We start from the raw sequence: 23,976 nt of genomic DNA on the forward strand, positions 1-23,976 counted from the left end.
TGAATCCAAGTCAAGAAGGACTTACCGAGCCCTAGCTTTGTAAGTCCAGCTCACTGGAAGATCCAGATCACAGTGCCTGTTGGGTGCGGATGCAGAGGTGAACTTCCTCTTGTGGCCTGGTGCCAGGGAAAGATTTTATGTGTAAAAAAGTGGTAGGCCGTGGAAAGTAGTGCAGTAGAAGTACAGAGAATGGTGAGTAAGGGACATGCATTCCCAGCTTAAAGGAGGGCTTTACAGAGAGGAAGTGGTGTTTTGGATTAAGCCTCTAAACTTCTGACTTTGACACCTATCTGCTCGTTTGTTCATTCATTAAGTACTGTGCATCCACCGAGGGCTTCTATGCAAATGCACGATTCTCTGCACCACTGGAGGGAAGAGGAGAGAGGGAACTGAACGTGGGACATCTGAAGTGCTTCCATGTAAAGGCAGTTCGGTTGCCTCCACTCAGATTGCAGTGCAAGCCATCTTCCATGCCTTTACTTCAGGGGTGTGGGGAAACGCAGTACTCCTTTCTGTTCCACAAGCCTACCAGGATTGGGAACCTGTGCATCCACGATGAATGGTAATGTCTGCCACCAGAGTTAAAAGATCTGTACAATTTGACAGAGTCACACAGGGTGCTGTGTTGATAACATAGTGAGAACAGCAACAGAGAGACCAAAGCCAAGAGATGAGATAGCGTAAGGCTGTTGGCATGGGGATAAGAAATTGTCAGTTTAGGATGGACTTTAAAGGTAGATGCAGCAGGGTCTTCCCATGGACTGCATCTCAGGTGTGAGAAAGAGTATGTCTTTGTGGATTTTGTCATTATGCCATTAAGAAGTCAGTGGGCCGGGGTTGTGGCTCAGTGGTAGAACGCTTACCTAGCTTGTGTGAGGCACTGGGTTCTGTTCTCAGCACCACATATAAATAAATAAAATAAAGGTTCATTGGCAACTCAAAAAATATTGAAAAAGAACTTAAGTCCGTTGTTTGCCTGAGATAAGGAAGCATGGAAAAGGAGGTTGGGGAAGATCAAGTGTGTGTTTTAGACATGTTAACATTGAACACAGTTCTTGGACCTCTAAGTGGTGATAGTAAAGAGATGGTTGAATATACAAGTCTGTATTTTAGGGCAGGAATATCAATTTGGTAGTACTTGAATCCTTCAGTCTGAGATCTCCAAGGGAATAGGCACAGGTGGAGAAGAATAAAGTCCCAAAGACAAAACTGGGGCTTTCTAACATGACGAGGTTAGACAGATGAGGAACCGACAAAGACAGTCAAATGAGTGACATCCCAGAAGCCACACAGAGGAAGAGTTGTGCAGGTGGGAGTTAGTTATGGAGCATTCGTCCTAGTAGAGAAATATTTATACACCTGGTGTCTACTCCACAGCACTGCAGTACCTTGAGGGAGACATCAGCCCCACTTTATAGATTGGAAAGCAAGAGCTCAGGGATTCATAAGACTTATGCCTACTGTGTGCCAGCCAGGGTAGTAAGCGTGGAAGTTAAAACAGTAGCAGGCTCATAGGTGGCGAAACCAGACGTCAAGCACGGGTGCACCTAGTCCAGGCCTGCACGTTCCACACTAAGAAAAGGGACGTGCAAAGCCTCATACAGTATTGCTCCTCCTACCTGGGGTGTGACAAAATAAAAGGAAACTAAGATTAGCTGCAGGGAAAGAAATGTGACACAACAAGTTCATTTTCCTTTTGCATTCCAAGATTGGTTTTCTAAAAATTTTATGCATGATTTCTTTTTTTAATATGTAAATAATTCAGCTTATTGTTCTAAATATTTTTTTTTCATTTTTTAGATTTATTTTTTTCTTTTTAACCATACGATTTATTTTTATTTTTTTAGTCATACATGACAGCAGAATTATGTATTTTGACATATAATACATACATGGAATTACATACATCAATCATAATGTCTATTCTGCTGCCCTTCTTATCCCCCCTACTCCTCCCCTCCTCTCCCATCCTTTCTCTCTATCCAATCTAATGTGACACACTTTTTTTTTTCTTTTTCTCCTCCAACATCATATATGTGTTCTGTATAACAATGAAGTTCTCCTTCCATCTTCCGTGCAATTCCCCTTCTCCCTCTTTTTCCCTCCCACCTCTCTTCCCTATTTAGTGGTAGTCTTCTTCTCATGCTCTTCCTCCCTACCCCATTTTGAGTCATCCCCTTATATCAGAGAAGACATTCGGCATTTGTTTTTTAGGGATTGGCTAGCTTCACTTAGCATAATCTGTTCTAATGCCATCCATTTCCCTGCAAATGCCATGATCTTGTTATTTTTTGCTGAGTAATATTCCATTGTGTATAAATGCCACATTTTTTAATCCATTCATCTATTGAAGGGCATCTGGGTTGGTTCCACATTCTAGCTATTGTGAATTGTGCTGCTATAAACATTGATGTGGCTGTGTCCCTGTAGTATGCTCTTTTTAGGTCTTTTGGGTATAGTCCGAGAAGGGGAATAGCTGGGTCAAATGGTGGTTCCGTTCCCAGCTTTCCAAGGAAATGATTTCTTAATCACTCAAAAATATGAGACCTATGTGACTGTCTGACTATACAGGAGCTAGTGGATCGATCAGGATATAAATGAACTAAATAATGTGAAAGAAAAAGGGGAAGCTTCGTTTAGGAGAGTGAGAACTTCAGTGTCCTGCGACCCACCTTCTGTGCAATAAGTAACTGATGCTGTTGCTCTGCTTCTCTTTCTAGAGTTTGCAGTGATCGGTGTACAGAACAACTCTTCACTGTAGCAAATGATAACTCATTTCCTTTTCTTTTTTAGACCATGTACAAAATGAAGAAAACTATGCACAAGTTCTTGATAAGTTTGGGAGTAATTTTTTAAGTCGAGACAACCCCGATCTTGGCACCGCTTTTGTCAAGTTTTCTACTCTTACAAAGGAACTGTCCACACTGCTGAAAAATCTGGTAAGTCATTTCTTGTGTGATTAAGAAAAATCGTAATCTAATCAAAGCATAAGATCATATACAGAGAACAGTTCCCTATTCTTTTCCCCAACCCTTGGGCCTGGGGGTGAAAAAGAATAAAAATTAAAAGCTGTTTTCTCCTAGACATGGAGGTCATTTTCTTTTTTAATTCCATTGTGACATTGCTAGGATTTGAACCGGAGGCCCAGATGATAGCAGGGTCCTTTTGTCAAAGCCAAGAGAAACTACTTAATTTGAACTCTTCCCTATTCTACTGATTTTTGAAGATAATCTTCAGCAACTTTTGCTTTCTAACTAGTTAAAAGAGTGATAAGATTTCTTTATCTGATACGAATTGCAAGTATTGTACCTCACTTGTGTGAAGACGTTCGTGCGTTTTGTTCCTGATTTACAAATAACAAACCTCCCTCAACTCCCCCACATCCTTGACCCTGTCTCCCCTACAGGAGAAAGTTTCAGACTTTGATGACAGGAAGAATACCTGCAAATCAGGGATACGAGAGACAGTGATGGAGGAGGTGGACACAGATGGGGTGGAGTGCCAGGCAGTAGTGTCACAGGCTGTGCTCTAACCCTCCTCCACCCGCTCACGATTCACACATGGAAAGGCCAGTGCTCATCATGTGGGCTCTCCATGTGGACTGATTGATTGTTTGGGTGAAATATTCTTGGAGAGCCATCACACTTCCTCATGAATTAATTTAATCAAGTCTCTTCTGTGTCTGAGTACAAGGAGGTCACAGATGCCGGAGGAAAAGGATTTCTGTTGTTAGCCGGCTGAAGAGTAGCTATTCCACCCCCCTCCTGCCCGCAATCCCCAGCGTTCACTTTTGCCCAGTTAGGGATCCAGGTCCTGAGCTCAAGATGTCCTCATGCTGGGTCAGTGGCTCATACACCACCTAGGCTTCTGTGGCCTGCAGTGATGATCGTTTCATAAAGCCACCTGATACAAAAGAGCTTACACATGAAGACAACCCCGTTTGAAAAACGACAACTGCCCTTCTTCAGCCTGTTGCCCTGCATATTGGACCAGTCAGAATAGTCTTTTTAAATACGTGTGTCTGTGTCTGACTTCCTGCCATTCTAAATGGTGGTTTATACTGTCGAATTAGCCTTACACTGACAATCAGCTAAACTGAAGGAAAATAAATGCCAAATATAAAAATGTTTATTCTTTTCAAAAACTTGAGAAGGATAATTTTGAGCACAGGAACTAATGTTTTACACCTTTCACAAGACCACAGTATTGTTGCAAATCTTAGACTGGCAGAATTTCTTTTATTCACAAGAGGGCCCACTCCTGTCCTTCCTTCTGGGTGTTACCTGCCTTTTTGCTGGTCATGTTGCACAAAAGGTGGTTGTGGTGGGAAGAAAGGCGGTAAACAAGACTGACAGAGTTCACTTTGACAGAGAAGGACTCGGGGAGGAAGTTGTTTTCCCTGATATCTTGCTCCCTTTGTTTCTAGGAGAGCAAATGTATTTGGCCTAAGTTAAGAGTCATTCCCTTCAAGGTTCCTGTACCAGTCCCTGCTATTTAGCTACCATGTAGATTGCTTCTAAACTTGATGCGTGTGTATATGTGTGTTTGCGTATCTAATAACACTGCTTATCTCCATGTAAAAACAACAGATCTTCATTGAATACCTTTGATGAACCTGGCCGTGTGGTGGGTGCTATTTTTTGTGGATGATCTCCATTTAACACGTTCCAGCAGGCCAGTGTTTATTTTCCCTGCAGGCCAGATGAGGACCCAGAGGCACACTGAGATTGTGTACTTGGCTCATTCAGGCTGTTAGCAGATTGGAACCCAGCATTCTGTCTCTGAGGCTACAGTCTGAACCTCGCTATAGATGCTGTCTGTCACCTTATGCTCTCTGGTTGTCCTGCCTTCCTAGCTAGAAGGGCTGATCTAGCTATGCCCTCAGATCAGATACACTCTAAGCTGCAGGCCTATTCCCACAGCCACTCCCTGTAGAATGAAAGACTAGGAAAACCTTAAAGAAATGGCTGGAAGAGCTACTTCGTTTCAAAAAGAAAAGAAAGGCATACTTGGGAGCCTGAGGCAGGAAGATCATAAGCTCTAGGCCAGCTTAAGCAACTTAGCAAGACTGTCTTAAAATAAAAAGGGCAGGGGATGTAGCTCAGTAGTAGAGCATCCCTAGGTTCAACCTCCAGTTCCACAAAACATCAATAGTATATAAAATAAAAGCAAACATTTTCCCTTTGAAGGTGGCAGTGGCGGACCTGGTGATGGGGCAGGTAGAATGGGTTTGTGCTCTGGTTGGCTATTGAGACAGTCCCAGAGGTGCTGCAGCCCGAGAGCTGCAGTGGCTTGCCACTTCCCTTCCTGTGCTTGACCAGGAGAACCTGATCTGCCCAGAATGGTGGAGCACCTTGAAGCTCAGGGCTCGGGGGAACCAGGGAGGGGTTTCCTGGTCTGCTTGCAGTACCTACAGTCCACACTGAGGAACACTCCCATGGGACAGTGTTCCTCAGAGGAGTCTCGAACATCCCATTTCCTTAGACTAGTGAAGACTGGAAGCAGGAAGCAGAAATTAATGAGTCAAAACAGAGTAAGGTAAAAGAAAATACTTGGATATTATTTAGACCTTCAAAATTGTATCTTCAAAGACACCAGTGTCTCTTGTTCCAAGTCTAAGTGCTAAATACTGAAAAGCCTCATTTTCTAATTAAGATATTGCTTATAAAGGGTATTTTAATAGTTCATACTAAAACATTACTTGTTTTTATGGAAGAAAAGGAAAGGACAGCTTTTGGATTAGGTCTTGTAATAGCTTTCTGCTTTTGACTAATCCTAGATGGGGAAAGGCTTTCAACGCCTGTGTTAATTCTGAGCAGTTGGAATTTCGAGTGCATTGTGTCCAGGCGTTCTTGCAAGAGTGGTTCTGAGAAAGACGAGCACACTAAGCCACGGTGGCTTTCTTACCTGCCATGCAGATGTTTTGTTTTTCCTTTTTCTGAACTTTGAGTGATTGTAAAAGGCATGACAATCAAGTGGAATGTTGTTGAAAACTCACAAGAGCTACAAAGACATTGATATTGTGTTACATACGGCTGAGACTGCTTTTAGTTAACCAGCTTCTAAGTTTTAACTGACTTCTGAGGATGGGCAGAGGATTGCAATTTTCACTGAGTCCTGTGAACTTATCCTGGAGTTAACACATGAAGTTGGTTTTAAAGTAACTTGCTTTTCCTACTCCCACTTTCCCCCAAGTTATTTAAAATGCTTCTTTTAAAACGTTTCTCTACCTTGTAATGTAGGATCCAAGAGTCTGAATTGCAGGTGGAGAGAAGAATCAGAGTTTGGTCTTAATCACACCTGAAATCCAGTCTCCTACAACCAGCCCAATAGCCTTAGGCAAATCTCTAAGGCAACTTCCTACCTGTGAAAGAACTAACAGTGCTGTTTCTTCCCAATGTGGTCAGGGAAGTAAATCACTGAACGTAACACCTGACCCATGGGACGTGGGACGTGCTTAAAAAATGGAAGCTTTCATTATTATTCACGTCTTCCCCTTTGATCGTTGTGGTAACTCCAGTGTCAAAGCAGACATCATTGTTTTATAGATAAGTACACCAATTTCAAAAAAAAAAAAAAAACACTGTACCTAGAAAGTGACAGAATTAGGGCTGTGAGCATAAGATCTCTGCTACAGGTGATGCTGTTTCGGCAGAGCCAAAGCAACCACGGCTGTGGGAATCCCACAGGACTCCACACTCACTAGCTCTTGAGATCCCATAGGAAGGATTTAAAGCTAATCACACAGGATGACAAGCAGAAATCTAGGGGGGTATGGCCATCACACATTTGGGGGGTGCTAAGTATTTTGGACTTCTTTCTTATTCTGTTCTTTCATATCCCCTTATGCAGTTTGTCCCCCTCCTTTTTTTTTTAGCCCCCTAGCAAATTTTCTTTGTGAGGGTCATGATCACCTGCTCACAAGGAGTGGGTGTGAACAGGTCTTGGAGCAGTAGTCCCCCAATGAGTTAGGAATAACTGCGACTAGGAGAGGTTTGGCATACCAGTTCCCATTTTCCAGATGTGTGTCCGTCTGGATAAGGCTCCTGTGACTTCCAGTCCTATGACCTGTGGACTCTGATGGATAGGACATTGATCCTCCCTTTAAACTACCACCCTACATTTTCCTTCCCTCATTGCTCATGACTGATGAGCTACCTGACGCTGTGGCCACTGAGAGCTGTACTAAAATAGTTTGTGTGGGGTTAGCTTGAAAACTGTTTGGAGGGGAGGGGTCTATTTTTGTCTTTTGATTTCCTTCACAGTTTTAGCACATTGGAAATAATGAAAGTATTAGATGATAGTTCTCAAACCTTGGGTCTTGGGGCCCCAATCTCAAAAATGATTTAGGATATGAAGGACTTTTTGTGTATATTATTTCTGTCCACATTTACTATCTTAAAAATGAAAACCAAGAAAATTTTATGTATTAATTTCTTAAGATAATAAACTTATGTTCCCTTAGAAGCTTGTTTTTTATGAGAACCCCACCCCCCAAAAAACAAGAAACGTGGTGGTGGTTTACATTTTTGCACTTGCTTTCAACCTGACTTGGTAGAAAGCGGCTTGCTTCTCATATGCACCTCCGTGTTGGATGGTGTTGAGATGAAGCGGGTAAAGTGTGGCCACACACAGGTCTGTATGGGCAAAGAAAGTATTCGAGGTAATTATGGTAATTATTGTTTTTGATACTATACCAGAATTTGACAAGTGATATCTTAAGTTAGCCATGGAAATTAAAAAAGAAAACAAAAATAGAAGAAGTTACCCATGTAAACCAAACCATATATTGGAGCTTTAACTATTCAGATGCTGTCAAGCCCGTGGTGACAGATACAAGTGTTTCAAAATTTTGGCTTTCTCTGAAAGCTCTCGTTTTATCATTACCAATAGATTCTGTCAGTTGTTTACCTTGAAGTGACAGCCTCCCCTCACTGATTTTAGAGATAAGTTTAACATATGATACCCAGATCTGAATAACCACAGTTTGCCAGTTTTTCTTTCAAGGAAAAAAAAAATGGTGTTTATTTTGCCAACTTTTTGCCTCTGTGACAAAGCACTACAGATAATAAACTTTAAAAAGATTTATTTTGGCTCAAGGTATTGGAGCTCGCAGTCTACATTCTGCAGTCGGTTGGTGGGCCTGTTGCTCTGGCCTGTGGCAAGAGTGAGTGGCAGAGCAAAATTGTTCACCTCAAGGCCAGGAAGCCAAAAGTGTGGGGATAAGAAGCACTTTGGATCCTGGGTCCCCTAATCTCCTTCAAGGGCGTCTCTACAGTGACCTAAGGCCCTCCTCACAAGGGTTTTCCCACCTCTGGATAACACTACCCTGGGGAGAGAGAAATTTGGGGATACAGAGAAAAACATCCTGAATCTCAATAGAATCACCTGTGAACTGTTGGAATGCAGCTCAGGAGCAGTCCAGCCTGCATGCTTGCTCTCCTGTCCTTGGCAGCAGGAAGTACCAAGGTGTGAGGGCAGTGTGCAAACACCAAGAACACTGTGCAAACTGTGACCACCCCCACCTCTAGTGCAGCCCCTGCTCTCTATTGATATTTAATAAAACCTCAGACCAAGGCGTTCCTTCCCATGTCTAGATAGCCTTCGTCGTCTGCTTGCCTAAGTACATCTCTGTGCCTCAGTATCTGACACATGCTGAAATTCTTTTCCATCACATATGTCAAGACCCTGTCATCCTTAGTTTAGCTCTTCCTCTCTGGGACCTTATTGCTTTCTCCCTCCCCCACCCAGTGACATGGGGACTAAGCCTTAACACATGGGCCTTTGAAAGACATTTAAGATCCAGGTTTTAACACTCCACTCCTGGCCTCCAGACACTCATGTCCACCTCACAGCACAAAATTGATGTGCTTTTAAGATACAGTGGTGGATAAAACATGCAGGCATAGGGTAAACATTTCTATTCCAGAAGGAGGAATAGGAAATAGGAGGGTTCAGCCCAAGGCAGATGGATACCCAGCAGGGCAGACATGAAATACTAAAGCTCCATGTCTGGTGTCCAGGGCACACTGTGGAATGTGGGCTCCTAAAGGGTTGGGCAGCCCTGCCCCTATGGTCTCCTTGGCAGCAGTGCACATGGGCACTCTCCTAGGCTGGCTTTGCATGGCGCCTGTAGCTTCGCCTGACAAGTGTGGCATGTTGCTGGCACCTCTACTTCCTTGGGTCTCCTTTGTAAGTTTGGCTTGACTCCCACAGCTTCACTACCCTTTGTCCTGTTGGGGGCTACTCACATCCACTCTGATCCTGCCCGGGTTCCTGGGTTTTTCTGAAATTTTGGTGGAAGCTGCCCTGACCCCAGAACTCTGGTAATCTATATACCTGTGTTTTAAGCAGCTTTTTATCTGCTATCACTGAAAGACCCAGAAAGAACAATCTAGAAGAGGGACAGTTTATTTGAGGGTTCACAGTTTCAGAGGTTTCAGTCCATAGACCTCTGGTTCCATTCCTTGGGGTTCAAGGTGAGGCCAAACATCATGATGGAAGGGTGTGGTGGAGGAAAGCAGGTCATATGATGATCAGAAAGCAGAAACTAAGGTCAGCTTATCCAATATATTACCCCAAAGGCATTCCCCCCAGTGGCCCACCTCCTCCAGCCACACCCTACTTGCCCACAGCTACCACCAAGTTAATTCCTATCTGGTGATTGATGTACTGATTAGAGTAAACCTCTTAAAACCCAGTCATTTCATCTCTACACCTTCTAGCATTGTCTCACACAAGGGCTTTTGCAGGACACCTCATACCCAGACCATAATAACTTGCATCATGTGGATGATGCCAAGGTCTGCCACCAGCACAAGCTGTACTTAGGCCCGTGGGAACCCTGATGGATTGTAGCAGCCTTTGGGTGCCTTGCTGGATGAGCATAGGAAAGTGATTCCCTAGGCAGTATCATCTGGCTCTTTTTAAAATTTTTTTATTTTAATTTGTTACATACGACAGCAGAATACATTACAATTCATATTACACATATGGAGCACAAGTTTTCATATCTCTGGTTTTATACAAAGTAGAGTCACACCAATTCATGTCTTCATACATATACTTAGGGTAATGATGTCCATCTCATTCTACTGTCTTTTCTACCCCTATGTCCCCTCTCTTCCCCTCCCACCCCTTTGCCCAATCTAGAGTTCATCTAATCCTCCCTTGTTCTCCCTCCCAACTCCACTATTAATCAGCCTCCTTGAATCACAGAAAATATTTGGCATTTTTTGGGGGGGGATTGGCTCACTTCACTCAGACTCCCAGAATAGCTAAAGCAATCCTTAGCAAGAAGAATGAAGCAGGTGGCATCATTCACTATTCCACAATTTAAACTATACTACAGAGCAATAGGAACAAAAACAACATGGTATTGACACCAAAATAGACTGGTAGACCAATGGTACAGAGTAGAGGACACAGAGACTATCCCACATAATTACAGATACCTTATATTAGACAAAGGTACTGAAAACATATATTGGAGAAAAGATAAACTCAACAAATGATGCTGGAAATCCATATTCAACAAAATGAAATTAAACCCCCATCTCTCACCATACTCAAAACTCAACTCAAAGTCGATCAAGGACCTAGGAATTAAACCAGAGACCCTGGACCTAAAAGAAGAAAAAGTAGGCCCAAATCTCCATCATATCGGATTAGGCTCCTACTTTCTTAATGAGACTCCTATAGTGCAAGAATTAAAATCAAGAATTAATAAATGGGGGCTGGGGATGTGGCTCAAGTGGTAGCGCACACGCCTGGCTTGCGTGTGACCCGAGTTTGATCCTCAGCAGCACATACAAAGATGTTGTGTCCGCCAAAAACTAAAATAAATAAATAAATATTAAAAAATTTTTAAAAAAGGAATAAATGGGATGGGTTCAAACTAAAAAGCTTCTCAGCAAAAGACACAATCAGTGAAGTGAATAGAGAGCCTACAGCTTGGGAGCAAATTTTTACCACTTGCACATCAGATAGAGCATTAGTCTCTAGCATATATAAAGAACTCATAAAGCTAAACACCAAAAAAAAAAAAACAAATAAGCCAATCAAAAAATGGGCCAAGGAACTGAACAGATACTTCTCAGAAGGTGGTATACAATCATCTGGCTCTTTTCTCAAATGAAAGTCTTGGATGCAGTTTGCATTTCTACACCTTTGAGCCTGTGGTAGGTGTTAAGACTTTGCTGATATCTGAGATACCCCAAGGCTTGTTTTCTACTGTGCCTGTGCAAAGCACTTGGCTTTTTGTAGGTGCTGATAACCATATCCTCCTTTGAACTGTGTACAAAGAAATATTTTAAAAGAAAGAGCACTTGGAAAGACTGGTGGAATCAAGTAAAGTCAGTAGGGATTGTCCAGGGTATTATCTTGCATCAGTATCAATTTCTTGGTTTTCATAACTTGCTGTATAAGATTCTGCTGCGGGGAAAGCAGGTTGATGGGTATGTGGGAACTCGGTGCAATTTTTTCCAACATTTTGTGAGTCTCTGACTTCAAAATAAAAAGTATTAGCCATCGAATTTTAGTTTGTGGGGATTTAGGGGAAAGGGTTTAATAATATATAGTTACATAAAGATTTCCATATAAAACAGATATTCAGAGCAAAAATAAGAGACTCACTTCTTTGATATTCCTTGAGACAACTATCTGCAACCTTCAGCCGCTTCCTTGGTGCTTCAGATTTTGTAAACCAGTATTTCTCCTCCTAATGAATTTCTTCCTTTGGTTAAAGTCCTGTATGTGGTCACTGTTCTGAAAAGATGGAGCGATTAGCTGTTCATTCCCACAAGTGAAAATTTCTCATGTGTGATTATGTCAGGGAAATGCTGCCTCCCGGTGGTGAGAAGCCAGAGAAATGCGGCACACTCTGTTGTTCTTTTTAATACATCTGTGGTGTGATTTTAAGTACATGGACCTTAAATTCCTAGAGACCCAGGTAAAAGTAATCACTGAGCATCTTCTTACTTTGTGGCCTTGCCGGGTTACTTGGGTTTTCTAGGTCTTTTTTTTTTGCTTTTTCTTTTTTTTTTTTTTTGTTTGCTTTTTGTAAAGTGGGATTAACCATACCTCCTTGCCATATTCACTACCAATTCATTCAAGTGTTTATTGAAATTCTCCACATGCACTGTGTTCCCACAGGAGGGATACAGCAGGGATAACACAGGTCAGGGCCTCTCACTCTTCGAGTTTTTCTTCTAGTGCCATTTTTAAAAATAAGGTATGTGAATTACCTCTCCTAGCTTTTGGTTTGCTGTGTATACTTAGTGGATAGTGATTTAAAAAAAAAAAAAAGTTTTAGAACCATTGTTTTAGTTGACCTGCCAAACCCCTTGAACTTGTCCTTCCCCTGGTTAAAGATGCTTCCCATCAGAGCCAGCTCCAGACAGAGCAAGCTATCTGCCGTGCCTGGAGCGTACACTGTCCCACGCATCCACACCCTCATACATCCCCTTTTCTCTACTCTGGGGCCCCTTTAGCAGTTAATGTATTAGCAAGAAGACCTTTCTTTACATAGCAGCTTCCTTATTTGGAAAAAAAAAAAAAAACAGATGATGCTAGTTTGGCTGTTTCTTAGTGCTTTTGTTGATTCATTTGATTAAATATAAAGTACCAAAAGTATGTTCAGTTTTTTGTTGTTTAGGCCATTGAGAGGAAAGCATTAAAACCATTGCTTGCTAAATAGTGCCAGCTGGGCCGATTCTACTCCCAGCTTCAGGCCGTCACTGCTTGTGATCTTGGCAAAGAAATTAAGGAGTCAACAACAGAGAGTTGCATCCAGTTAATTTTCCCACACCATAAAATAGGACAAGGAAGGAGTAACTGGATTGAAACAGATTCTCAACAGGAAAAGAAAAAAACATTTAAATGTCATGCCCTTGGAGAGTGTGTGGCAGTGGTTTTAGAAAAAGCTTTTTAAACATAGGAGGTGCCCAGAAGGATACTAGTTCAGCCAAGATGTTCCATATACCTGGTTCCTTCTCTGTTCTAAGCCTTTGGACAGTTATGTATCTTGCCCAAGAGCCACAGTGTCATTTAACAGTTGGAAGGCAGTTATTGCTTCAGAGCTGTTGAAGCAAAGCAAAGATTTCTCTAGCTGTGGAGCATTTCCTATTGCAGTGTCTGACTGCAAAGTATTGTGGTTTGGGTTAAAGGTTTTATTTTTATTTTTTTAGTTGTAGATGGATATAATACCTTTATCTATTTTGATGTGGTGCTAAGGATCAAACCCAGTACCTCACACGTGCTAAGCAAGTGCTCTAGCACTGAGCTACAACCTCAGCCTCAAGACTTTTTTTTTTTTTTTAAGATTCTTCTTTTCTTCATGCTCAAATGAGAGTAGCTGGAAATGTGCATAGTAGATCTAGAATTCTATCGGATTATTTCTCAAGTTCTTCTTAAAATATTGAGAAGTATAAAGGTGATAGGAGTGCTCAATGGTAAATGGGTAGCCCCTGTGCCTGGAGCCATCCTATTTTGTAAAACCTCACCTTTTTACAAAATAATCATCCATAATTGGAAGGTTTGGATTTTTGATCCAGCAGACATCTCTTCATGTCCTAACAGGCTTTAGTATAGTATTGTGGGATGTTTTGTGAAGTGAGACCTATTCATGTGGATGGGTGATTAAGAGGGAAGGGTCCCCCACCTCATTATGAAAGTCTTACATGTTTACTCCATTTCTGAAATATGAAAAATAAGAATTATTATATAATGCTAAATTCTGTTAATATTTAAAAGTATAGTATTCCTCTGAAAACATTTGATAAATTTATACAAAGAGATACTGATAATTTAGATATTTTAATGTGTCTGTCTATACTTTATGTAGACAAGAGAGAGGAATTGAGGGGTACAGAAAAAGATACACTGGATCTAAAAAGGGAGGTGTCCATGAAAGGTTGGAATGTAGGAAGCCCTTGAACCTTTGAAATGGAAAACACGCAACTCTGAGCCGTCCAGCCCTCCTCCCCGGCCACTGTTCTTGCCACAGAAAACAGCCTGATGCAGGGAGTGGGCAAGGGCAAGCACAGGGAAGACTGTACCTTCAGATGGCCTGCGTCCTCCCTTGAATGTCTGCTTCCTAAGTCAATCTGTCTGGTTGGCACATGCTGAAATTCCTTCCCCTTACGCTGTATGTTACGAACCCCACTTTTCCTGAGTTGAGGTGCCCTCTCCAGGAACTCTTCCAATGACAGACATAGACACAGTTAACCGTCTCATCCAGGTTGAACTCTTGGCCAAAATCCTTGAGGTTAGTTGTATTTTAAAGTTCAGAGATTTGTATATTTTTCTAAAAATAGGTGCAACAGGTGTTACTGGCCATGAATTAATACCTTTCCAGTGACTTCTCTGGCTTATAATTAAACACAGTTTTATCTTAGCATTAAGAATGTGAATATTTACATGAAGTAGGATAAATACAGAACTATGAAGAGTCCCACCTCAAGTCAGAGCTTCCAGCCAAATGGACTCGGGGCAGGCAGGTTTTGCCACCAAGTAAATTTTTAAAAAAAAAATGAAAAATATACATTATGCATGTATTTTGCAAGCTTTTCTTTTGTTGCTCAATAGCTCTTGGTAGTCATATAAACAAAACTGAAAAATATTTTAGCAGTCTACATAGCATTTCTTGTATAAGTAGACCATAATTAATAATGTGGATTTCACTTTCATCAATACAGCTATACCTGGTGTTAAATTCATTCAGTACACAGAAATTTTAGATTACTTCAGGCTGAATTTAAACCATTGATTTTTTTTTTTTTTGTAACCTTGGTTTTCTGTTAAGATTTACATTGGAAGTGTTTCAGATAGACATTCAGATCATGCATTTTAAACAGGATTAAATTCTCAGGCTGTGGGTTTTGCATGCAGTGAATAAGACTTTTCACCTAAAGTTTGTGTTTGTGGAATGTGTATGTGATTGCCAAGTGTTATTCAACCTGAGACAGACTCACAAAACAGCATTTTAGTACTAGGAGATGCCTATTTTAGACTCTGAGGTCTGAAAGAGGAAGGCAAGAAAAGGAGGAAAGAAAGGAGGGAGGGAGAAATCAGTCACTTTCTGATGGAGAGTTTCATTAACCTCAGGAGAGGGCTGAATTTCAACAGAAATGGTCCTGGATGCTTTATGGTGCCCCTAACATTTGCTGATCCATATGTTCTTTACAGAAAGATAGGCTCTAGTCCAAGCTATTGGGAAGAAAAGGTGGGGGCATCATGGGAAGACCATGTCTCCACTAAATAAATAAATAAATAAAAGTAAAAGAGGCGGTCTTACCCTCAAAGCCTGCAGGCAGGTAAGGTTAGCAGTTGTTGTTATTGTTGTTAATATTTTTTTTAGTTGTAGATGATGGACACAATACCTTTATTTTTATGTGGTGCTGAGGATCAAACCCAGTACCTTCCACATGCGAGGTGAGCACTCTACCACTGAGCTACAACCCCAGCCCAGATTAGCAGTTTTTTATGTGTAACTTTTACTTACACAAATGATGATGACCATAGCATGTATTTATAGAGTGCTGTCTGTATGCCAAGCACCATTTCAAGCACTTTACATGCTGTATTGGTTAGGATGTGCTGCAGTAGTCAATTAACCTGCAGTTCTCCTGTCCCAGGTCTACTGAGAGGTCTGTTTCTCATGGTAATGCTCAGATGGAAGCTCCTCCTCAACAGGATTTGCAATGGCAGGAGAAGAGAGTAGGCAGACATAAAAAAATCACAAGTTTTCCCAGATGTTTTAGGTGTGGTTCCACCTCCCTATTTAGGGACCAGGAAGTGGAAAGGAAAACATGGAGTCTTTAGTGATCATTACTGTCTGCTGCCTATCCCTCAAACCACCACTTCCAGTTAGTAACCGTAGTTATCCTTCTTTGACAGCCGAAAGAACCGAGTCATGGGATGTTAAATGGGTAGAAGAGCCAGCATTCAAACCTGGGTGTCTACTCCAGAGAGCACTGGACTGCCCCTCAAAAGATATGGACATCCTCTTCTGGAATAGGTTTACTATTTAAAGTTGTGTTGCTTTGGCTGGATGTCCTGGGGCACACCTGTATACCCAGCTACTCAGGAGTCTGAGGCAGGTTGATCATTAAGTTCAAGGCCAGCCTGGGCAATGTAGTAAGACCCTGACTCAGAGGGCTGGAGATGCCCAGGGGAAAAGTGCTTGCCTAGCATAATCCCCAGTGAGACGTGCACACACACACTCTCTCACTCACACGTACTCCCACATTGATTTAAAGAACAACAATGAAAGCAATGGCACAGTTGGTGGGAGGACAAGGCTAGCACTGTTTGAGATGGTTAGCTTTCTGTCTGCATGATTTCAGTCCAGGAGCCTCCAGAGCTCTCTTTCCAGGCCTCAGTCAGAAGGTGCATTGTGAAAAGCAAATGTCGATACTCTCTTTGACTCAGAATTCTGTCAAACTGCCCCACATTCACTCTTGGACCCTGTGCTCTTCCCTGATTTCCTATTTTCCATCTCTAGGAAGTCTTATCTAGATTCTGTCACCCTTCCTCACTGCTTCAGATTAAAGGTCTTGTCCTGAACTGGTTTTGGATTCCTCTGCAAAATGTTGCCTCTGAGTTTCTCCTCACTTCCACTGACCATTGCCCTCAGACAGGGCCACTTGCTCCAGAACTGACTGTTGGGAGGTACTCCAGCCCAGCTGTGGCACCTTCTTCTGGGCTGCTGTCAGCATTGGAAACAGATAAGCAAGGGTAGCGTGGCCGAGTTTCATACTCCACTCGAACACACAGGTGGGTGCTTGGAGCTGTATACAGCCTGCACAGGTGTGCACAGAGGCTACGTCCAGTGCCCCTGACTCCTCCTTGCCTAGAAACAAGAGTATCAGAGTGTGAGACTGAAACAGTGATACTAATCCCCTGCCTTGTCCTTTGATAAGAGTTTTACATTGAGCAGCTGTACATGTTTTCTATGGAGATTTACAGTGCATATTGTATGTTTAAGGCTTGGACATCATATAATAAACCTGTCCAATACAGTGCTTCCTAATTTGAGCAAAATCTTTCCCATTGTGTAAGAAACATTAACATCCCATTGAACTACTGAGAAATGCTGATTTAGAAATTTCCCTGGATCAACTAATCCATTTCATTTGTTCCTTGTTTTTTAATTTTATTTCATTTTACTCTTCTTCTAAAATTTATTTGTTCATATTTCAGTATGTAATTTCTGATGGTTTTTTTTTTCAGCTGGTGGGTTTTTGCACTTTGCCTCTTCTTTTTATTTAGATTGAGACTTTTGGTTTCTTTGGTACCTATAGATTAAAACATGAGGAAGTGGCTGCCTAATTCAGCTTTGAACTTGTATCTCACTGCATCGTTCATTAAAAATGAATGAACCTTTTTACTGACTTATGACTCCAACTGTGTTAAGTAGTTGAAAAGATTGAAAGTTCAGAGAGTTGGCAGAAGGAGGGCCACTTTGAAGCCAGATAAGGCTGAGTTCAGATCTCTACTCCACTGCTTCGCAAGCTGGGTAGCAGGCAGGTTGGTTTGTTCACTCACTTGCCCCTTCATCCAGAGAGCAGGGTACCCATGTCTTCAAAGAAGAGGGACCTTTAATCCTAGCCATATTTAGGAAACTTTGTTTTCTTAAGCTAACAGGCTGTTTTCCTTAAATAGAAATACTAACTAGCACTAAGCAATGGTCGATACACTTTATGGAGAATGAGTGGAAATTAAGGTCATCATTTTAAAAGAAGACTTTAAAGGGTACCTTTGACTCAACTGGCATTAACCAAGTGCCCTCTCCATCCCAGGCTCTGCTAAGAACGAATGTCACTTCTGAGTAAGAGATTGCTTGTGGAGAATATTTTAATAGTCTGCTTTTGCAGGGAAAGGTGGGCATGGGTATAGCGCTAGACTTTTGAAACTTCCTGCTTTGAGTGCCCACAAGTAGGGGAAACTTTTATTTGCTTTCCTGGCAGCAATTGGTATCGCAGGCATAAATCTAAGAAGATTCTTCCTTTTCCGCAAGGTGGCCTTGAGATACATCAGCCAACTGATGATGACCATCACCGTCACCATTTAGATGGCTTCTTTGAATTCTGAAGATTTCAGTGAAAATCACATGAAATGAGTCTCAAAACATGAAGACCAAGCAGATAGGGCAGGGCAGTTCAGGCTGCTGTCTTAGCAGCTAAATGATGCCCAATGGGCACATCACTGTGTCCTCCCAGGACATGGTAACCCCTTGTGGGCTTGTATATTTATTTTATTAAGGATTCTTCAGTTGTGTTAACATGCTTTCTGCATAAAAGTCAGTTGTTGCAGAACTTATATAACAATGAATGATAGAGACATTCATTGAAGACAAGGAGAATATGCCTTGATATCACTTACAGTATGGATTTGTTCTACTTTAAACAGCAAATTATAGATGACATGCATGGAAATGAAATTAAAGGTCTGAAACTTGATCATGAACTGATTATCATTTCAAGCACACTGCAGAAATCCTTAGGATTGGTACCACTTTTTCAAACCAGGGTCTTGGTACATAAGCTCTTTCCTTCTGCTTTCTCATTTATCTTGGTCTTGCAGATCTTAGCTGCTCCCCCTTTCTGTATAATTATCCTCAAATGAAGTCAGATGCTGCACATAGTGCAAAGGAAAATAGTGCTTTCGTTTTCACTCCGTGTAGGAGATGATGTTAAATCTAACCCACCATTTACCTAAATTGAATTAGACAAAATATGATTGCCTGATTTTAAGTTAAGGAATTCTTACATTCTCCTGCACTCCTACACCTACCCGGTTTTCTCTGTAGCACTCAGTAAGGCTGTACTTTCTGATAAGTTCACCTTGTCAGTCCCCAGTGTTGTAGCGCATGGTGTGATTTCATTCTTACTTGGGGCTTTCCCAGGTCCTCCCGAGCATTCACTCACCTCTGCACTTCTTGATAATTATGTCTCAGACTTTGGGCAAGTGATTTCCTTTCTCTGGCTGTCAGTCCTTTCTTCTGTACAGGAAGGAATTTTAAACTTTCTTCTACTTTGGACAACCCTTAGTCTAAGGCTAGTGCTTCTCAGACTTGGCCTTGATTCATTTCACTTGGAGAGTTTGTTAAAACTTAGGTCATTGAGTGCCACCTTCAGAGTGGCACTTAATTAGGCTTGGCATTGCATTCATTACTAGCGAGTTTCCAGGTGGTCCTGGAACACTGGTCCCGGGACCATGCTTTGAGAAACACTAGGAAACATGCCATCCTGGACAGAGACAAATTCTCATGTTATAGAAGAGCAGCCACTTCTTTCCTTCAGATTCACTACCTTATTATTTTTTCTATGTGTGCAATCTGATGTGTATCTTGTGTTAAATGGTCAAAGAACGAGTTGAATGAGAAGTGCGCCTCCGGTCAACTGTATGAACTGCTTGTGTTTGTGTCATATGTCTACTTGGTAAGAGAATCAAAAAATAGCACCATTTGCTTACTAGAATTGAAAAATACTGTTCACTGTTAGGGGTTGATTATATTTATATAAATACACATAAATATATATTACATATATCTTTGTAACCTTTTTATTTATACATTTTTATCGTGTATTTTTGAAGTCATGTGGTTTTTTAACATTGGGTCCATACTACAGGGGTTTACCACCTGTTTATCTATTTTGAAAATATCTTCCTTTACTGTAAACTACTACAGCCAAAGACTCTTTGCTCAGGAAGAAACATGTAGCCCCCTGAAGCAAAGCTGCCGTGCTTGAGGCCAGGAAGGGAGCCGGGTTCCTCTTCCCTCATTATCACTTGAAGTCCCCAAAAAGGGACCTGCAGAATCCAGAGGCACTGCTTCATACCCATCTTTTATTTGTACTTTAAGTTTTCTGATTATTTTAAACATTTCCATTTTTTACTGACTAAAATAGAAGTAGTTGAGGGCCTCACTTGGAGTCTATGTCTTTTAGATCCTGTCTTCAGTACCCTAGGACTCAGTTCAGTATTTTCCGTTCCCTCGTCACTGGCACTAGAGAGTCAGGAAATGGCAAAAGCTGCCTGAAGCCCAGGGCCCCAACAGTGGTCAGTCCGTTTCCCTGGTCAAGTTAAGAAGCTCGTGTTCTTGAGATGGATGGGAATTTTTCAGAAAAGTATGTTTATACTGTGCCCAAGGTTTCATACTGGACATTGTAGACCATACCAAAAAGTTCAGAATTTTACTGGGAGTTATGAGTTGGCCCTTCTGACTGTCCAGCTTTACTGTTAAACTCTGCTGTTTTTGTGGGTGGTTCACTGGTGAGGACAGGTGCTGCCTGCTCTTGTGCAGGGTGAGCACCCCTGGCGTTGTTTGACTAGATGGGCCTGGGTTTTTGTCTTCTGTGTTCACTTGTTCCTCCAGAGCTCATTTTAGACTGTAGGAGTATTATAACTGAAAAATAAAGACCTCAGACTTTTTAAGTAGTAGAGAAGAGAACTGGCCTGCCTCACCTTCCACAGCCAGGTGCAGGCAGCTTCTGGTTTGGCATAGAAAGACTTCTGACCTCTGATACCCCCCACCCCACATTGTGAGACAAAGCCTGACACCTCTTGGATGGAGGGTACCCTTGGTCTATCACCTCTGATCATATCCTAGGAGGACTCAACCCTCCAGTTCCTCCTGAGTCCTGATTCTCCTCCAATTTTGGTGCTGAGCACCCAGGGAAAATTCTGTAACACTTTAGGTCTTGGCATAGCTCTCCTAGTTTGGAGAATTCATCTATTCAGCCATTTACTCAATCAACAAGCCTTTTCTTTAGTATATATAACATGTCCTCTGTGCCAGGAGCTTGGTTGGGCAAGTCTTGCCTAGTCTCTGCCTTCCAGGAGCATTGCTCTAGATGGGAAACAAACAGGTGTTCCAGATAGACTGGCAGAGAATGTGCAAAGAAGGAGAGAGGTCACCAGGTCAAGAAGCCAACAAAGGGTTACATCATAGTGGAAATGGGTAGAGGGGACAGGGACAGGTTGGCAGTGCCAGACCTAAACTAGAAGTTTGCGTTTGAATCCAGTTCTCTGGGAAGCAGTGGTGAGTGTGAAGCAGGAGAGTGATGTAATCTGATAATCACTTTTAAAAAAGATAATACCAGGACAGTAAATGTAATTTACCACAGAATTAAGGACAAGAATCAAATGATCATCTCAGTAGATGCAGAAAAAGCCTTTGATAAAAATCCAGCACCTTTTTTAAAATCCTAAAGAAACTAGTTATAGAAGGAGCTTTCTTTCTTTCTTTCTTTCTTTCTTTCCTTCTTTCTTTCCTTCTTTCCTTCTTTCCTTCTTTCCTTCTTTCTTTCCTTCTTTCTTTCTTTCTTTCTTTCCTTCTTTCTTTCTTTCTTTCTTTCCTTCTTTCTTTCTTTCTTTCTTTCTTTCCTTCTTTCCTTCTTTCCTTCTTTCCTTCTTTCTTTCCTTCTTTCCTTCTTTCCTTCTTTCCTTCTTTCTTTCTTTCCTTCTTTCCTTCTTTCCTTCTTTCTTTCTTTCTTTCTTTCCTTCTTTCTTTCCTTCTTTCTTTCTTTCCTTCTTTCCTTCTTTCCTTCTTTCCTTCTTTCTTTCTTTCTTTCTTTCTTTCTTTCCTTCTTTCCTTCTTTCCTTCTTTCTTTCCTTCCTTCCTTCTTTCTTTCCTTCTTTCTTTCTTTCCTTCTTTCCTTCTTTCCTTCTTTCCTTCTTTCCTTCTTTCCTTCTTTCCTTCTTCTTTCCTTCTTTCTTTCTTTCTTTCTTTCCTTCTTTCCTTCTTTCTTTCTTTCCTTCTTTCCTTCTTTCCTTTTTTCCTTCTTTCTTTCTTTCCTTCTTTCCTTCTTTCCTTCTTTCTTTCTTTCTTTCTTTCTTTCTTTCCTTCTTTCCTTCTTTCTTTCTTTCCTTCTTTCCTTCTTTCCTTCTTTCTTTCTTTCCTTCTTTCTTTCTTTCTTTCCTTCTTTCCTTCTTTCTTTCTTTCTTTCTTTCTTTCTTTCTTTCTTTCTTTCCTTCTTTCCTTCTTTCCTTCCTTCCTTCCTTCCTTCCTTCCTTCCTTCCTTCTTTCCTTCCTTCCTTCTTTCCTTCCTTCCTTCCTTCTTTCCTTCCTTCTTTCCTTCCTTCCTTCCTTCCTTCTTTCTTTCTTTCTTTCTTTCTTTTCTTTCTTTCCTTCTTTCTTTCTTTCTTTCTTTCTTTCCTTCTTTCCTTCTTCTTTCTTTCTTTCTTTCTTTCTTTCTTTCTTTGTCTTTCTGTCTTTCTGTCTTTCTTTCTGTCTTTCTTTCTTTCCTTCCTTCCTTCCTTCCTTTCCTTTCCTTCCTTCCTTCCTTCTTTCTTTCTTTCTTTCTTTCTTTCTTTCTTTCTTTCTTTCTTTCGACAAAGATGTCCCCTCTAACCACTCACCTTCACTGTAGTTCTTGGAACTCTAGCCAGAGCACTTAGGCAAAGAAGGAAAAGAAGAGCTCAAATTATCTGTTTGCCGATGACATGATCTTTTATCTAGAAGACCCAAACAACTTCACCAGAAGACTTCCAGAGCTGATAAACAAATTCAGTGAAGTACCAGGATATGAAATCAACATACAAAAACCAATAGCTTTCTTATACTCCAATAATGAACCTGCTGAGAGAAATCACAAAAACTATTCCACTCATAATAACCTTAAAAAAAAAAAAGAAATGAGGAATAACCCTAATCAAGGCAGTAAAATACCTCTAAAATGAAGACTCTGGAACACTGAGTGAAATATTGAAATCAACCTTAGAAAATGGAAAGACTAAGGCGGGGGTGGTGGCTCAGCAGTAGAGCGCTTGCCTAGCATGTGCGAAGCCCTGGGTTCGATCCTCAGCACCACATAAAAATATAAAGGTATTGTGTCCAACTACAACTAAAAAAATAAAGATTTTTAAAAAAGAAAGAAAATGGAAAGACCTCCCATCTTCTTGGATAGACAATTAATATTGTCAAAATGCCTGCACTACCAAAAATATTATACACTTTCAATGCAATCACCATCAAAATACCAACAGTGTTCTTCAGACCTAGGAAAAAAAACAGTCCTAGAATTCATTTGGAAGAGAAAAAGACCCAGAATATACAAAGCAATTCTGAGCAAAATTTAAAAAAAAAAAAAAGTTAGAGGAATCACAACACCTGATTTTAAGTTATACTGCAGAGCTATAGGAACAAAACCAGCATGGTATTGGCATCAAAGCAGTCTTGAAGCTGGGTGTGGTGTCACATGCCTATAATCCCAGCAACTCAGGAGGCTGAGGCTGGAGGATCAAAAGTTCAAAGCCATCCTCAACAGTTTGGCAAGGCCTTAAGCAACTTGGCAAGACCCTGACTCAGTGCTGCTGGGAATGTGGCTTAGGGGTTGAGCACCCCTTGGTTCAGTCCCTGGTATAAGAAAAAAACAGACTTAGTGACCAATGGAATGAAATAGAAGACCCAGAGTCAAACCCATATACTTAAAGTCATCTGATACTTCTCAAAGTTTCTAAAAAAGATATGTTGGAGAAAAGATGCCTTTTCTAACAAAATGATGCTGGGAAAACTGGATATCTATATGTAAAAGATTGAAACTAGATCCCTATCTTTCACCCTGCACAAAAGTCAACTCAAAGTAGATCAGGACTTAGGAATTAGATCAGAAACTTTCCAACTTCTGCCCCAAGATAAATAAATAAACAGGATTCACACTCCTACATGTTGCTGGAGGCACCAGCCTCCTTAACAAGACACCCAAATAGCTCAAGAAATAAAACCAAGAATAAGCAAGAGAGATAACATCAAATTTAAAAGTTGCACAGCAAAAGAAACAAGTATAAACCTACAGAATGGGAGAAGTTCTTTGCCAACTATTCCTCTGACAGGTATTAATATTCACAGTATATAAAGAATTCAAAAAACTTAACACTAAAAAAAACCCAATCAATAAATGGGCAAAAGAACTAGACAGTCATTTCTTGAAAGAAGAAATATGTATATGGCCAACCCAAGTGTCCAACACT

General features: G+C 41.1%; 1 protein-coding gene across 1 annotated transcript in view; it reads left to right on the top strand.

Annotated features, from left to right (window-relative positions):
• Nucleotides 1-23,976, top strand: part of Asap1 (ArfGAP with SH3 domain, ankyrin repeat and PH domain 1) — a 332,376-nt gene that overhangs the window by 205,443 nt on the left and 102,957 nt on the right. Inside the window, exon 5 of the mRNA XM_026407076.2 lies at nt 2,794-2,939. Coding sequence (XP_026262861.1) covers nt 2,794-2,939 — 146 coding nt within the window. The remainder of the gene's footprint in view (nt 1-2,793; nt 2,940-23,976) is intronic.

The sequence above is a fragment of the Urocitellus parryii genome, chromosome 7, assembly GCF_045843805.1.
Source record: "Urocitellus parryii isolate mUroPar1 chromosome 7, mUroPar1.hap1, whole genome shotgun sequence".
Classification (NCBI taxonomy): Eukaryota; Metazoa; Chordata; class Mammalia; order Rodentia; family Sciuridae; genus Urocitellus; species Urocitellus parryii.